The sequence below is a fragment of the Gorilla gorilla genome, chromosome 15, assembly GCF_029281585.2.
Source record: "Gorilla gorilla gorilla isolate KB3781 chromosome 15, NHGRI_mGorGor1-v2.1_pri, whole genome shotgun sequence".
In the NCBI taxonomy this organism is placed as follows: Eukaryota; Metazoa; Chordata; class Mammalia; order Primates; family Hominidae; genus Gorilla; species Gorilla gorilla.
In genome coordinates, this window is record NC_073239.2 from 88,591,596 (window position 1) to 88,605,342 (window position 13,747).

The 13,747-nt window shown below is 42.7% G+C and overlaps 1 protein-coding gene across 37 annotated transcripts in view; it reads left to right on the forward strand.

Moving 5' to 3' along the window:
• Positions 1-13,747, forward strand: part of SIPA1L1 (signal induced proliferation associated 1 like 1) — a 415,163-nt gene that overhangs the window by 387,699 nt on the left and 13,717 nt on the right. For all 37 annotated transcript variants that reach the window (XM_063697940.1, XM_055362226.2, XM_055362236.2 and 34 more), the window contains 2 exons: positions 11,722-11,961; positions 12,744-12,909. In XM_063697940.1, coding sequence (XP_063554010.1) covers positions 11,722-11,961; positions 12,744-12,909 — 406 coding nt within the window. The remainder of the gene's footprint in view (positions 1-11,721; positions 11,962-12,743; positions 12,910-13,747) is intronic.

Sequence of the window (13,747 nt, forward strand, 5' to 3'; positions counted from 1 at the left end):
AGAGTGAGTTGGATAATCAGAGCTTTAGCAGCCTGCCTTTTCTGAAGGAAAGGGGACTTAGCCACCAAATGCACATTGCTATAGAAAAACTAAAATCACAGCAAATTAGAGTGTTTGTGTCCTCAGAAGACAGGAACAGCAATTAATGTAGAGATATCTTGACAGTGCTTAAAAGAGTTTGTACCTGGGACTCAGTGACAAAGTCTAAATTACAGTGATTAAGTTTCACTGCATCTTTCTGGCTGGGCTCCATTCCTACCTTCTCTGTCCTCTAGTCTCCCTCTTGATGATCATGCAGATCTTTTGTAGCTCCTCATGAGAGCTACATTAATACAGGTTGGTAATTACATAGAGTTGCTATATTTGAATGTCATTAAAAGAAGCCACACATACTGGTAACTTTCTATAACTAAAAACGTCTATTAATTGCTCTAAATTATTGCTCCCTAGAATATATGTGTATCTTTATGAAGCTTGGAAATTTAGGGAGAAAATTTATTTTATTTTATTTTTTGGTAATGACTGTTTCACTTTCAGATCTTAAAATGAACCACTGAAAAAAAAATGATTAGTGGTAAGCCTAGGAGAGGTGAAGATAGTAGTAATTTAAGGACATTTTTAAATTTAAGCAGCATTCATTTTCTTCTTAGGGTTCTGGCCTTGGCAGTAGGCAGTGCCAGTTTGTGTGGCAATCAAGGACCTCCTCAGTTAGTCCAAAATCCTCTAGACCTGCTGACCAATGCTGTTTCTGATGTTGGAGCTTAATTTAAGAACACACATGAGAAAGCTAAAAACCCTACCTCATGCTTGCACATAGACATCTCTTCTGTAACTGACTGACCTGACTTGTTTTGGTGTCCACGGTTGTTAGCCAGCTATTCTCCAGGTCTCCTTCCTCTTGCTTCCTTAAGGCCCCCTCAGACACCTGTAGCCAATTGCTACCCACTTATGCGATCACATATACCTTTTTACTGCCATCTAGTCAGTACAAGAGGATTTTTCACCCAATATGTTCATCCTAAGTATATTTGCATAGGCCGTGCCAACATGAACATAATAGACTGATACTCAGTACATGCCAATGAGCAAATAGGAATAACTAGCTGGGCATGGTGACATGGGCCTATAGTCCCAGCTGCTCAGAAGGCTGAGGCAGGAGGATCATTTGTACCCAGGAGTTAGAGGTCAATCTGGGCAACATAGTGAGACACTGTCTCAAAAAAATGAAAGAATGACTTTTCTTTGTTTTTTGCCTGATGACTCAAACCAGTTCAAAAGTTACATAAATCCTCAACTCCTGGCTCTTAGAAAACCGCTAACTATTTTGAAGGTTATTGTACAGATGCATCAGTATTTGCACAGAGCTGCAGTGCTTACAGGTGTAGGTATGAGAGCATACATAGAGTCTTTGTGTAGCATGAAGTCTTAGTAGACTGTCATGTCTACATAAAAGTTTTTAAACTCTACGAAGTATGACAAGGAAGAACTTTAGAACAGCTAATATACAAATATCAGTCAGGATCTAGATATATGTTGGTCAGTGTCTGACATTATCACTGGAAGAACTGGTTAAAGACCAAGAAAAATGCCTGCCCACAGTTGTCAACACAGCTCAATTTCATGAATGTGCTTTTTCTGGTTGATCTAATAAGTTAACTGTTCATGCCACAAAAGCTGTATGTTTCTTGAGAGCTGAGGAAAAGAAAGGCTTCTTATGTGTGGTTTACATTGAACATTAGGACTGCCTCAGGCTACTCTGGCACACTGGGCTGTCTGTGTGCCTCTGTGTATGCCCTGTTCCCTGCACCCTCATTGGCATCCTATGGTTGTGAGAAATATGCCTTCCATCTTTGTTTAGAAGTTACTCAGTTGTCTTTATCTGTAACATTTCCTTCTCTAAATCTTTTCTGCCTGGAAAAAAATTTTTTTTTTTTTAGTTACTAACAATTAATTGCCTCTCTTTTATATTTTTTCCTTAAGATGAGAATGTTATTTTTCTAAATATTATGGACTAACTCAGAATTTGAAAGTTCACCCTCTAAAATAACAAAACCAGAACTTCTCTTAAGAGATGTGGTTGACTCTATTTGCCTTAGCCTAGGTTGTGGGTATGGATCATTTTAATTGGCAATTTTTGCTTTGCATCACCGCATACAATGAACATTCACGATTATGCTCTATGTTGCTGTTACATGGCAGAACTCCAGGTGATTTGGCCTAAGTGATCTGCCACACCTCTTCCAGCTTTTGGGGGTGGTTATTTTATCCAGAACCAGTTACTTTTAGTAACCTCAAAGACTGAAAAATAGAACCACTGAGGAAGAAATTTCAAGTGAACCTTGAGAAAATGAGCCCTTTGTCAAGCCACAGATGCTGATGCAGCTCTCACCAACAAAACATTTTTTTGCTTTGTTCTATGAAGCAACTAATCCATTCATTCAGTTGATGTAGCAAGCCCAAATTCTTCAAGTGTCATTAAATCATAAGGCCAAAAGGAATTCAGAAAGGGCAGAGAGCCCATTCTTCGTCATATGTAAAGCATTCTACCAGGATGAGAATTCATACAATTGTTTTATTGGGGCGGTGGGGAGGGAAATAATCTCAAGAGATTTCACAGCTTTTCTCCCTTTTTTTTTTTTTTTTTTTAAAGACAGGGTCTCTCATTCTGTCACTCAGGCTAGAGTTCAGTGGTGGCCCTGCAGCTCACTATAGCCTCAACCTTCTGGGCTCAAGTGATCCTCCCACCTTTGCCTCCTGAGTATCTGAGACTACAGGCATGCACCACCATGCTAAGCTAATTTTTAATATTTTATAGAGACAGGGTCTCATCATGTTGCCCAGGCTGGTCTCATACTCCTGTGCTCAGGCAGTCCTCTCACCTTGGCCTCCCATAGTGCAGGAGTTACCGGCATGAGCCACTGAGCCTGGCCCACACAACTTTTCTAAATAATTTCAGTATATAATAAGTCCTCTCCCTTTTCAATATTTAATTCCATTCCTCTAGCTACAGCTCAAATACACAATTAAGAGAGAATAAATGTCTTTTTATGAGCTGAGTGTTTTCTAAACATGAAGATTTTTGACATCTAAGATTCTGAGAACATGTGTTGGCCCTGTTTGCCTTAACCTAGTTATTGGATATAGATTATTGACTATAACGTGGTCATTTGCAAAAAAAGAAAGAAGGAAAATTTGGTATAGCTCTCTACCCCCAGGCAAGTTGGGAGAGGAACACAGGGAGAATAGATTTGGAGCCTGAGACCCTGGTTCAAGTCTCAGTTCTACCATTGATCAGCTATGTGGCCTGTGGCCAGTTGTACCATTTCACCTGGCTTGTGCCTCATCTGTAATCTAGGAGATGGCATATTGGCCATGGAATACACCATAGGATTTTAAGGTGCACAAATTAAACAGATACAAGCACATGGTGACAAATGAAGATGGCTTACTATTGCATCTTTCAGTTCACTGGCCAGCAAACTGCATTTCAGCAGTCAGCTTGTTCAGATTCTACACAATAGACAGCAGGTCAGAAACTCAGTGGCTAATGGATAAAGCCTGCAGCTGGTAATGTGCCATGTCATACACATTAGCATAGCCTAGTACCACCAAACCAAAGTCCTGTTCCACCTACTAAATGGCTGTTTTTATATGTTTGTTGAGAATAAAAAAGATTATCAAATGTATTGCAAATTGTAAATGTCATTTTAAGACCAAAGGTTTTTTGTCATTTCCTTTTGTAAGCTCTTCATCACCTGCCTTAACAATTTTCTAGTGACTTTTCTTTCAACAAGCAGGTATCTCCCACAGCTCTTATAACTACACTTTGTGTGTTTCATCCTATAATCATATTTTCTCTTCTCAAGCGTCTGGCTTTGTTTTCTTTATCCTTTTTAGATGCAAAACTTGAACATGACACTCTTCTCAGCTATGCCCAATAAAATGATAATGTTCATAGATATCTTGTTAGCCCCTTATTAAATAGCTTAGCGTTACAGGCTTTTCAGCTTGTGGTCCACGGTGATCCCTGAGGCTTCTGCTGCTGCATATAGCTAGCCACTCATTTCCCTATGCTGTATGTATTAATATGCCCTTATACTGTTAAATATCTGCCTTTTATAGATGGACAGTTTTTCTTTACTGCAGTCACTTGGATATCTTCTTTGTCAACTTAATCATCCCTACTTCACTTGTTTGTTTTCCCCCCAGTCCTTTGGAATTAGTGTCTTCTAAATTGTGTTCCATACTGTACTCTATTGGATAGAGTACAGAATTGGCTAGTGCTGAACACAGTGGGAGGAGTCCTCCTTAATCATTATCCTCCACATTATCTGTCACCCAAAGGCTTGTTATTTGTACAAGCAATCACAAGAAACCCGATCAGCTCTCCTCTCCTTGGTATTAGACCAGCATTCAGCCATTGCCCAGATTTTGCCACAGCCATTTGACAGGTGACTAATTGCTTCTCTCTGCTTCCTGAAAATACCATCTTTAGCAGGCCAAGCTTGTCTAAAACCCCCTTGCCATGCCTAAATAGTAGATGACTCCAAGTTTTCCCATCAGCAGCTTTCTACAACACAGACAGTGGCTGGCAGATGTTTTTCACAGGATATGATGATCTCAGTGACGATGCAGGAATTCACAGCGGTCTCCCCAGGCATCATAGGTTCAGCACTCTGGGCCTTGATCGATGACATTCAGGCTTCCCAATCCTGTGTGGCTCATCGCTTGGCAAAGTCAGCAAATAGATGTAGGTCCTCCTTAAAGTAGCACCCGCTGAGAGTAGCATCTTTTTTGCAGATTGGTCATCTAGCATCCCCTCCTATAAAGCTTCGCCACAGCTGGGAATGTAAAATCACCAGGTTGCTATACACGTGGTCCATGGTTTCATTTGAGCATCAGGTCCAGATGAGAAGTTTGGACAGATTCAGGCTGTCCCAGATCCTCGGTGACCTCACTGCCTCTCTTCTTTTCTTTTCTTCTTTTTGAAACAGTCTGGCTCTCTTGCCAGGCTGGAGTGCAGTAGCACGATCTTGGCTCACTGCAACCTCTGCCTCCCAGGTTCAAGTGATTCCCTTGCCTCAGCCTTCCTAGTAGCTGGGACTGCAGGTGCATGCCATCACGCCCGGCTAATTTCTTGTATTTTAGTAGAGACGGGGTTTTACCTTGTTGGCCAGGATGGTCTCAATTTCCTGACCTCGTGATCCACCCACCTCGGCCTCCCAAAGTGCTGGGATTACAGGTGTGAGCCACTGCGCCCGGCCTCTTTTATATGGGGTATCATGTACTTGTGTATCCTCTCTTCCTTTTCAAAATTAGCATCCTGACATGGCCAGACAGAATCTAAGGTTTTTCCTTTTTAGGAAAGGAGAAATGCCCTATAGCTTATAGAAAAATTAAAGTTAGTAGTTTCTTCATGTAGAATTTAGAGACACCTTGAGTAAATTTCTAGTGATTCCAATTTGGCCATACTCAGTTAAACTCACTTCTTATACATTGAGAAAAGTAACATATTGCAGTTATTATTTCCTGTTACATCTAATGCTCTTTTCCTTTTGTTAGATATTATTGGTTCATTCCCTTCTTACGTAATTCCTATGACAAGATTTAACTCTCTGTGAGTAAAATGAAATTGCAGCCTATTAAATTAACATGAAATTTCCAGGATAATGAAAGAGCCCAGCCACACAGCTCCCCTTAAAAAGTGTGAAGCTGATAGCTTCATGGTAGTTGTATTGTAATTTAATCTACTTCAGAGATTCTTAGGTGAAGTGTATGGGTGCACATCCCTTGACGCAGTCTCAGGCCAGTGGGTTGGTCAGCTGCAAGGAGCCCACCCACAGCTGTGCCCAGAGACAGACTCATTTTAGAGTGGGAGGAGTTGAGGGGCTAATGCAGTATTTCTTCAACCCAAAAAAACATGAGAATACTTTGGAAGTGTGTTAAAATACAGATTTCTGGGGCTCTGGAAGATCTAACACAAGCCCAGGATTCCCCAGTTACATCAGTACCTACAGGTGGCCATGTTCTGTGGCTTGAGAAACACTGCTGCCGCGACTTCACCTTCTTCACCTAGACAATATGGAACTGGATTTTGACCGTCATAACAATGTGTGTAATTCAACTGGATGAGAGTGAGCAGTAGGCCTCAGTTGGTGGGAACACTTGGAGGACATTTTACCTAATCTTCCAGGCATCATTCCTCCTTTACTAAATTAAATATCTAGGATTGGGACACAAGAAAGTATGCTTTAGAAGAGCTCCCAGGTGACACTCACAGGCCCACTGAATTAGAGGCCATGTGTACTGAAGTGCACAACTTCATGCTGTGAGTTGTGTGCATTAAAGAAGAAAGCCATACCAGTGAATTGTTCATTTATTTCTCTCATACCTTTGTGCCTAAATCTAATCAATTAAATGGGGCTGTCTCAATTATAACCACTAGTGAAAAGAAGTGCACTGGCATTTCACACCTGGGAGCCAGTGTCAGCCCATTGTGTTCATAGATGAAACCAAGAATCGGGGTTGATCTTATTTAACCAGTTATCCTTTTAAGAATACATGTGAAAGCCAGGTGTGGCAGTGTGCACTTGTAGTCCTGGCTACTTGGAGGGGGGGCTAAGGTGGAAGGATCGCTTAAGCCCAGGAGGCTGAGGCTATAGTGAGCTATGATTGCACCACTGCACTCTAGCCTGAGCAATGGAGCAAGACCCTGTCTCAAAAGCAAAAACAAAAATTAAGAAAATAATAGCCTTATTTTGTCTGTTTTGGGACTTTATATAATATAAATAGAATCATTACTATCTGCATTAATTTGTGTCCTGTGCCTTTAAGTCAACATTATGTTGCTAAGATTTATCCATGTGTTTCAGGTAACATTAGCTTGTCTCCATTGCTATGTTATAGTTACAGTTTGAGAATATAGCAGCTCATTTATCCACTATACTGTTGATGAACATTTGGATTGTTTCCAATTTTGGATATTCAGAATCTTTGCTTTTTTTTTTCCTCTTCTTTTTATTTTTTTGAGATAGAGTCTCATTTTGTCACCCAGGCTGGAGTATAGTGGTGTGAACTTGGCTCACTGCAGCCTCAACTTCCTGAGCTCAAGCAGTCCTCCCACCTCAGCCCACCAAGTAGCTGGGTCTACAGGCACATGCCACCACACCTGGCTAATTTTTTTATTTTTTATGGAAACAGGGTTTTGCCATATTGCCCAGGCTGGTCTCAAACTCCTGAGCTCAAGTAATCTGCCCGCCTTGGCCTCCCAAAATGCTGGCATTACAGGTGTGAGCCACTGCACCCAGCCAATATTAAGAATTCCTGTACATGTCCTTTTGTACACATACATATATGTTTCTTTTGAGTTTCTAGGAATGCAATATCCATGTCAAGAATATACATATGTTCAACTTAGTAGGGTCTCTGAACTAGTTTTCCAAAGTGGTCCTAACAAGTAGCACTCCCACCAGCAGTGTATGAGAGCTCTAGTGCTTCACATCCTTGCTGGCACTTGATATTATAAGTCTTTTTAATGTAGCCATTCTGGTAGGTGTGTAATGGTCCTTCATTGTGGTTTTAATTTACATTTTCCTAGTAACCGATGATGTTGAGCACCAGTGTTTATTGACCTAGGCTCACTGCAACTTCCGCCTCCCGGGTTCAAACAGTTCTCTGGGCTTAGCCTCCCAAGTAGCTGGGACTACAGGTGTGCACCACCACACCCAGCTATTTTTGTGTTTTTAGTAGAGATAGGGTTTCATCATGTTGGCCAGGCTGGTCTCAAATTCCTGACCTCAGGTGATCTGCCTGCCTCGGCCCCCAAAGTGCTGGGATTACAGACATGAGACACTGCACCTGGCCTATTGTGGGACTTTTTAATATCAAAATAGCTTCAAATTTACAGAAAAGTTGCAAAGATAGAGTTCCCATAAACCCCTCACCAAGTTTCCCCTGTTGGCATCATCTTACATTAGTGTAGTACATTTATTATAGTTTGAGAATCAATATTCCTTCAGCACTTTAAATATGTTATCCCACACTCTGTGGGCCTGTAAGGTTTCCACCAAGAAGTTTGCTGCCAGATGTATTGGAGCTCCCTTTTATTTTATTTGCTTCTTTTTTCTTGCTACTTTCAGATATCCTTTCTTTATCCTTGACCTTTGAGAGTTTGATTAATATATGCCTTGAAGTAGTCTTATTTGGGTGGGATATTTTTGGAGTTCTGTGACCTTCTTGTACCTGGATATTTATATCTTTCTCCAGGTTTGGAAATGTTCATTATTCTTTTGAATAAACTTTGTGCCCTGATCTCCTTCTCTCGGTACATCCTCTTTAGGGCCAATAATTCTTAGATTTACCCTTTTGACAGGACGGGCATGGTGGCTCATGCCTGTAATCCTAGCACTTTGGGAGGCCAAGGCTGGCAGATCACTTGAGGTCAGGAGTTTGAGACCATCCTGGCCAACATCGTGAAACTCTGTCTCTACTAAAAATATAAAAATTAGCTGGGCATGGTGGCGGGTGCCTGTAATCACAGCTACTTAGGAGGCTGAAGTAGAAAACCTGGGAGCGGAGGTTGCAGTGAGCCAAGATAGTGCCACTGCACTCCAACCTGGGTGGAGACTGTCTAAAAAAAAAAAAGAAAAACAAATTTACCCTTTTGAGGCTATTTTCTAGCTCTTGTAGGCATGTTTCATTCTTATTCTTTTTTCTTTTTTCTACTGTGACTGTGTATTTTCATGTAGCCTGTCTTGAGCTCACTAGTTGTTCCTTCTGCTTGATCAATTCCGCTGTTGAGAAACTGATACATTTTTCAGTTTGTCAGTTGAATTTTTCAACTCCAGAAATTCTGCTTGATTTTTAAATTACTATTTCAATCTCTTTGATCTCTTTGTTAAATTTTTGATAGAATTCAGAATTCCTTCTCTGTGATATCTTGAAGTTTATTGAACTTGCTCGAGGACAGGTATTTTGAATTCTCTGTCTGAATTCTGTGTCACTTTGGGATTGATCACTGATGCCTTATTTGGTTCATTTGATGAGGTTATGTCTTCCTGGATGTTCTTGATGCCTGTGTACATTCATCAGTGTCTGAGCATTGAAGAGTTAGGTATTTATTCCAATCTTGGCAGCCTGGGCTTGTTTGTACCCATCCTTTGGAAAAGGCTTTTCATGTATTCAAATGGGACTGTTGTGATCTTAGCTTGTGGTCACTGTAGATGTATCAGCACTAGGGGGCGCCCTAAGTCCAGCAACGCTTTGACTCACCAACTCCAAGAGGCACTGCTTTGATGGGCTTGGACAAGATAAGGGAGAATTCTCTGGGTTGCTAGGCAATGTCTCTCTCTCTCTTTTCCCTCTCAGAAGGAGTCTCTCTCTGTGCTGGGTTGCCTAGAGTTGGGGAAGGTGATTCAAGCACTCCCATGGCCACCACAGCTGGCACTGCACAGGGTCAGACCTGAAGATAGCACGGTACAGGGTCCCACCCAAGGCCCGTGGTGACTGCTGCCTGGCTACCACCATGATTACTCAAGGCCCAGGGGCTGGTTAGTCAGCAGGTGGTGAATCCTGCTGGGTCTGGGCCTTTCGCTTCAGGGCAGCAGACTCTCTTCTGGCCCTGGGTGGGTCTGGAACGCCACTCAAGAGCAAAGTTCTGGAATCGAGGGCTTCAGGATTCCACCTGCTTTATTTTCCTGCGGCTGAGCTGCTACTCAGGTTGTAAGACAAAGCCCTCTGTACTCTTTCCTTTCCTTTCCCCAAGTGGAAGGAGCCTCTCCCCAAGCTTCCCTGCCTGGAGTTGGAGGACTGGTGGTGTAGGCATTCCCTTGGCCACCATGGCTGGTGTCACATGGGGTCATGTGCACCCCAAGTCCACTTCTTCCTAGACCAGTGCAGCTCTGGGGCTTGTTCAAGGACTGCAGTCCCTGTGGCCTGACTGCCACTCATATGTATTCAGGGCCCCAGGCCACCTTGGTCAGCTGGTGGCAGAACCAGCTGGGACTCAGCTTCCTCCCACTCTGGCTGAGAATTCCCCTCTGGCCCAGAGCTGGTCTAAATGCTCTGTCCGTGGGTGCCAGCAGAATTCTGCTCAGTGTTGTGCTCTGCTGTGACAGGCCAGCAGTGAGTTCCAATGCAAAGTCCCACACCCTCTCCCTCTCTGACGTGCACAGATTCTCTCTCCAAGCTGCTGTGCCAGGAGTGGGGGAGGGAGCATAGGTGATGCAGGACCATCTTTCCCACCCTCTTCAGTGGCTCTTTCCCCTTGATATGATGTGACAAGCAGGTATTGTGATCACTCACCTGATTTTGGATTCTTATGAAGGTGCTTTTTTGTGTGGATAGTTGTTCAATTTGGTGTTCCTGTGGAGGGACAGTTGTTAGAGGGTTCTATTCAGTTATCTTCCTCCCCAAGTCAATATTGATACAGTATTATTAACTAGAGTCCGTACTTTATTTAGGTCAGGACCATTCGTTTTTGACAAATGAAAGTGCCATCGAGGAACGCTTTGGGACCACATACTGTTAATTAAACCTCAAGTAAAAATAACTGAAAGTCTGTTGTAGCAAGAGTCAGCCATCTTTGGTCTCACCCCATGCTGGAGAACTCAGAAAGGCTCAAATAGTGTGGTCCTGTGAGACCACTGGGCAGGAAGTATGAAAATCCTATAGTTAAAGGCCTTCCACTTTTAACATGAGTTTTAGTCAACTAAAACTCTCATCCCTTATTTTGAAAATCTTGCCTTTTTCTGCTCTGGAACTCTTGAAACCCCTGAGTTTTGGACTCTTTAGTCATGCAGACTTTAGTTGTATAATCTTTTTTATTTCTGAGATGGAGTCTCACTCTGTCACCTAGGCTGGAGTGCAGTGGCGCGATCTTGGCTCACCACAACTTCTGCCTCCCGGGTTCAAGCGATTCTCCTGCCTCAGCCTCCCAAGTAGTTGAGATTACAGGCACACACCACCATGCCCAGCTAATTTTTGTATTTTTAGTAGAGACAGGGTTTCGCCATGTTGGTCAGGCTGGTCTCGAACTTGTGACCTCAGATGATCCACCAGCCTCAGCCTCCCAAAGTGCTGGGATTACAGGCGTAAGCCACCCCGCCCAGCCCTAGTTTTGTAATCTTTAACCAATGTTGCCCTAGTTTTGTAATCTTTAACCGATGTTTGAAATACATCGACCAGCAGCTTCCAGAGCCAATAGGAATGCCAGCTGCCATGGGGAAGGAGCACTGACTGTGCCCCTTGGCCTTGGATGTGAGTCTGAAGAGCCATAGCCCTGCTTGAGTCTCCTCTCCCCTCCTCAGCTTGGTCCTAGAGAGCATCACCACAATCCCTAGTTGTGAGGAAAGCAAGACAGAGGCATGGAGACGGTAGACCTTTTACTTCTCTTTCTTCTGTCTCTTGCCACTGCCAGACTTCCTTGACAAACAGCAGTGGTGCCAATGTGAAAAAAGTGAAAAAAGTTGAAAGTGTCCCTGACAGTCTTAAGTATTTTTACTTTTTAAAGTGCAGACTAAGCCCTAGTGGTCATCTGTCACTTTGAGAGCAGACATTTAAATTATGATGAGAAAGCCAGGAAGGCCAGCCAGGCATCGCTGTTAATAGTTCATGAAAAATTCACTGTTGTTCAACCCAGCCATCACCCGTACTGCGGACAGCACTTTTATAGCTGACATAATGATCCTGAGATACACATGTCTTTGCCCTGCTTCTCCTCAGTACCATGAGCTCCCGACACTCTGCCAGCCCAGTGGTTTTCACCAGTGCCCGGAGTTCACCTAAAGAAGAGCTTCATCCAGCTGCCCCCTCACAGCTCGCACCATCCTTCTCCTCCTCTTCCTCCTCCTCCTCTGGTCCTAGGAGTTTTTACCCTCGCCAGGGCGCTACTAGCAAGTACCTGATTGGATGGAAAAAACCCGAAGGAACCATAAACTCCGTGGGATTTATGGACACGAGAAAGTAAGAGTTACTTTCCTTCCCTTGCTGGTGGCTTGCTTTTAACAGGACAGAGAATAGAAAAGCTTGGCGTGATCTCTTACAACAAAAGAGGCCAGGCTAGGGGGTTGGCAGGAGTTGGTCTGTTGGTGGGATTATTATTTTTTTTCCTAAGTAATATTTTCTTAAATTATTTCTCTGCCTCATTCCTTAAATAAGATGTATTGCAAAATGTTAGGATTTGAGAACCTTAGATCTTGAAAAGAGTGTGTTTGAAGGATACACTTCAGAATAATTGCCCCTCTAGTGCTAAGACCATACTAGTCCCTTTGATTATATTAATCACAGCCTTCCTGTGTAATTCTTAACTAGGCCAGTAGGCACCAGAGGGAATATTACAAAGTGAGTGAGTACCCCTGAAAATAAAGGACTTTTGACAAGGTAGTACAGCAAAAAATTAAATGATTCATTCAATTATTTTGTTTTCGTTTGTGCAAAGGTTGCATTTTGGATGTATACCCTGTGGTCGTTTAGTAAATCTGTTGCTAATTTTGGCTTAGTAAAACTAATAGCTTTATTTAAAAGAGTGACTTATTCATCAGATTTTATTTTGTGTTTCAAATTGGTTTTGTTTCTTCAGTAAGCGTTTATATGAGTAGATTCTCATATAAACAGAAGTAATTATCTGTTTCTCCACATAATATTTCTCTATTGACTTATATTGACTTACATCCTTTAGAGCCCATCGTGCCCTTGAGCCAGCCTTGTTGAGTTGGTATCTATCATCTCTTCCCTTTTTTTTCCAGGCGTCATCAGAGCGATGGCAATGAAATAGCCCACACCAGGCTGCGTGCCTCAACCAGAGACCTCCGGGCATCTCCTAAGCCAACCTCCAAGTCCACCATTGAAGAAGATCTAAAGAAACTAATTGATCTTGAAAGCCCAACTCCTGAATCACAGAAGAGTTTTAAGGTACAAGATAGAGCTCAGGGTAGATGGCAATTAGAAACAAGCCAGACATGATGGGGCTATTAACCATAGTCACACTTTCCAGAAAGTGTTGGTTACTGGTTGCTCTTCACTAAGTGTCACTTCCTGCTATCATCCCATTTCCCTGATAACTGGTCCACAGTGTTTGACAGTGCTCTGTCCCTGCAGCCACATCTCATTAGTCATGGTTTCTATTAACCTGGTCCTACCCCTACAGCTGTTTATTCTTCTGCTGTGTCCTGCTCAGAGTGCATGATTCCCTGAACATCACTTAGGTGATATGACTTCTTGGAAACTGTGCAGAGACACCTGTGGCTCCTATGGAAAGCTAGAACATTTTCCATAAGGCTTTTACTGTCTTCTGTCCAGAGGGTCCTCGTCTTCTCAGAAATGGCCCCATTTGCTCCTGACCCTGTCTAGCAAACCTACTGGCCATATATGGTATTCTCTTCACTCAGAGAAACTGCCTGATAGACAGTCGCTCTCATTCCCACACCCCCAAAAGTAAATGTACAGCTGCTGCTTCAATCCAGCAATCTAAGTCTACCCACACACCTTCAGAACTTTCCAAACTCTCTTGACTTCATAAAGCCTTCTATTTTATGCTCAGAATTCCAGACTGTAAATGTCTTCTCTAAAACCCAGTCTCTCTGCACCAAGTCCTGAATACCTGTCCAGTGTGTACGTTTTTGTGTTGTCCAGACCTTTATGTGACCACATGGAAAGGTTTGTGTACTCGCCTCAGCTTGTAAGACCTTTGGAAACTCACTTAAGGCTCTCTCCTTTCTTGTTCTATAAAGTGTGGAGTCTCACGCCCCCG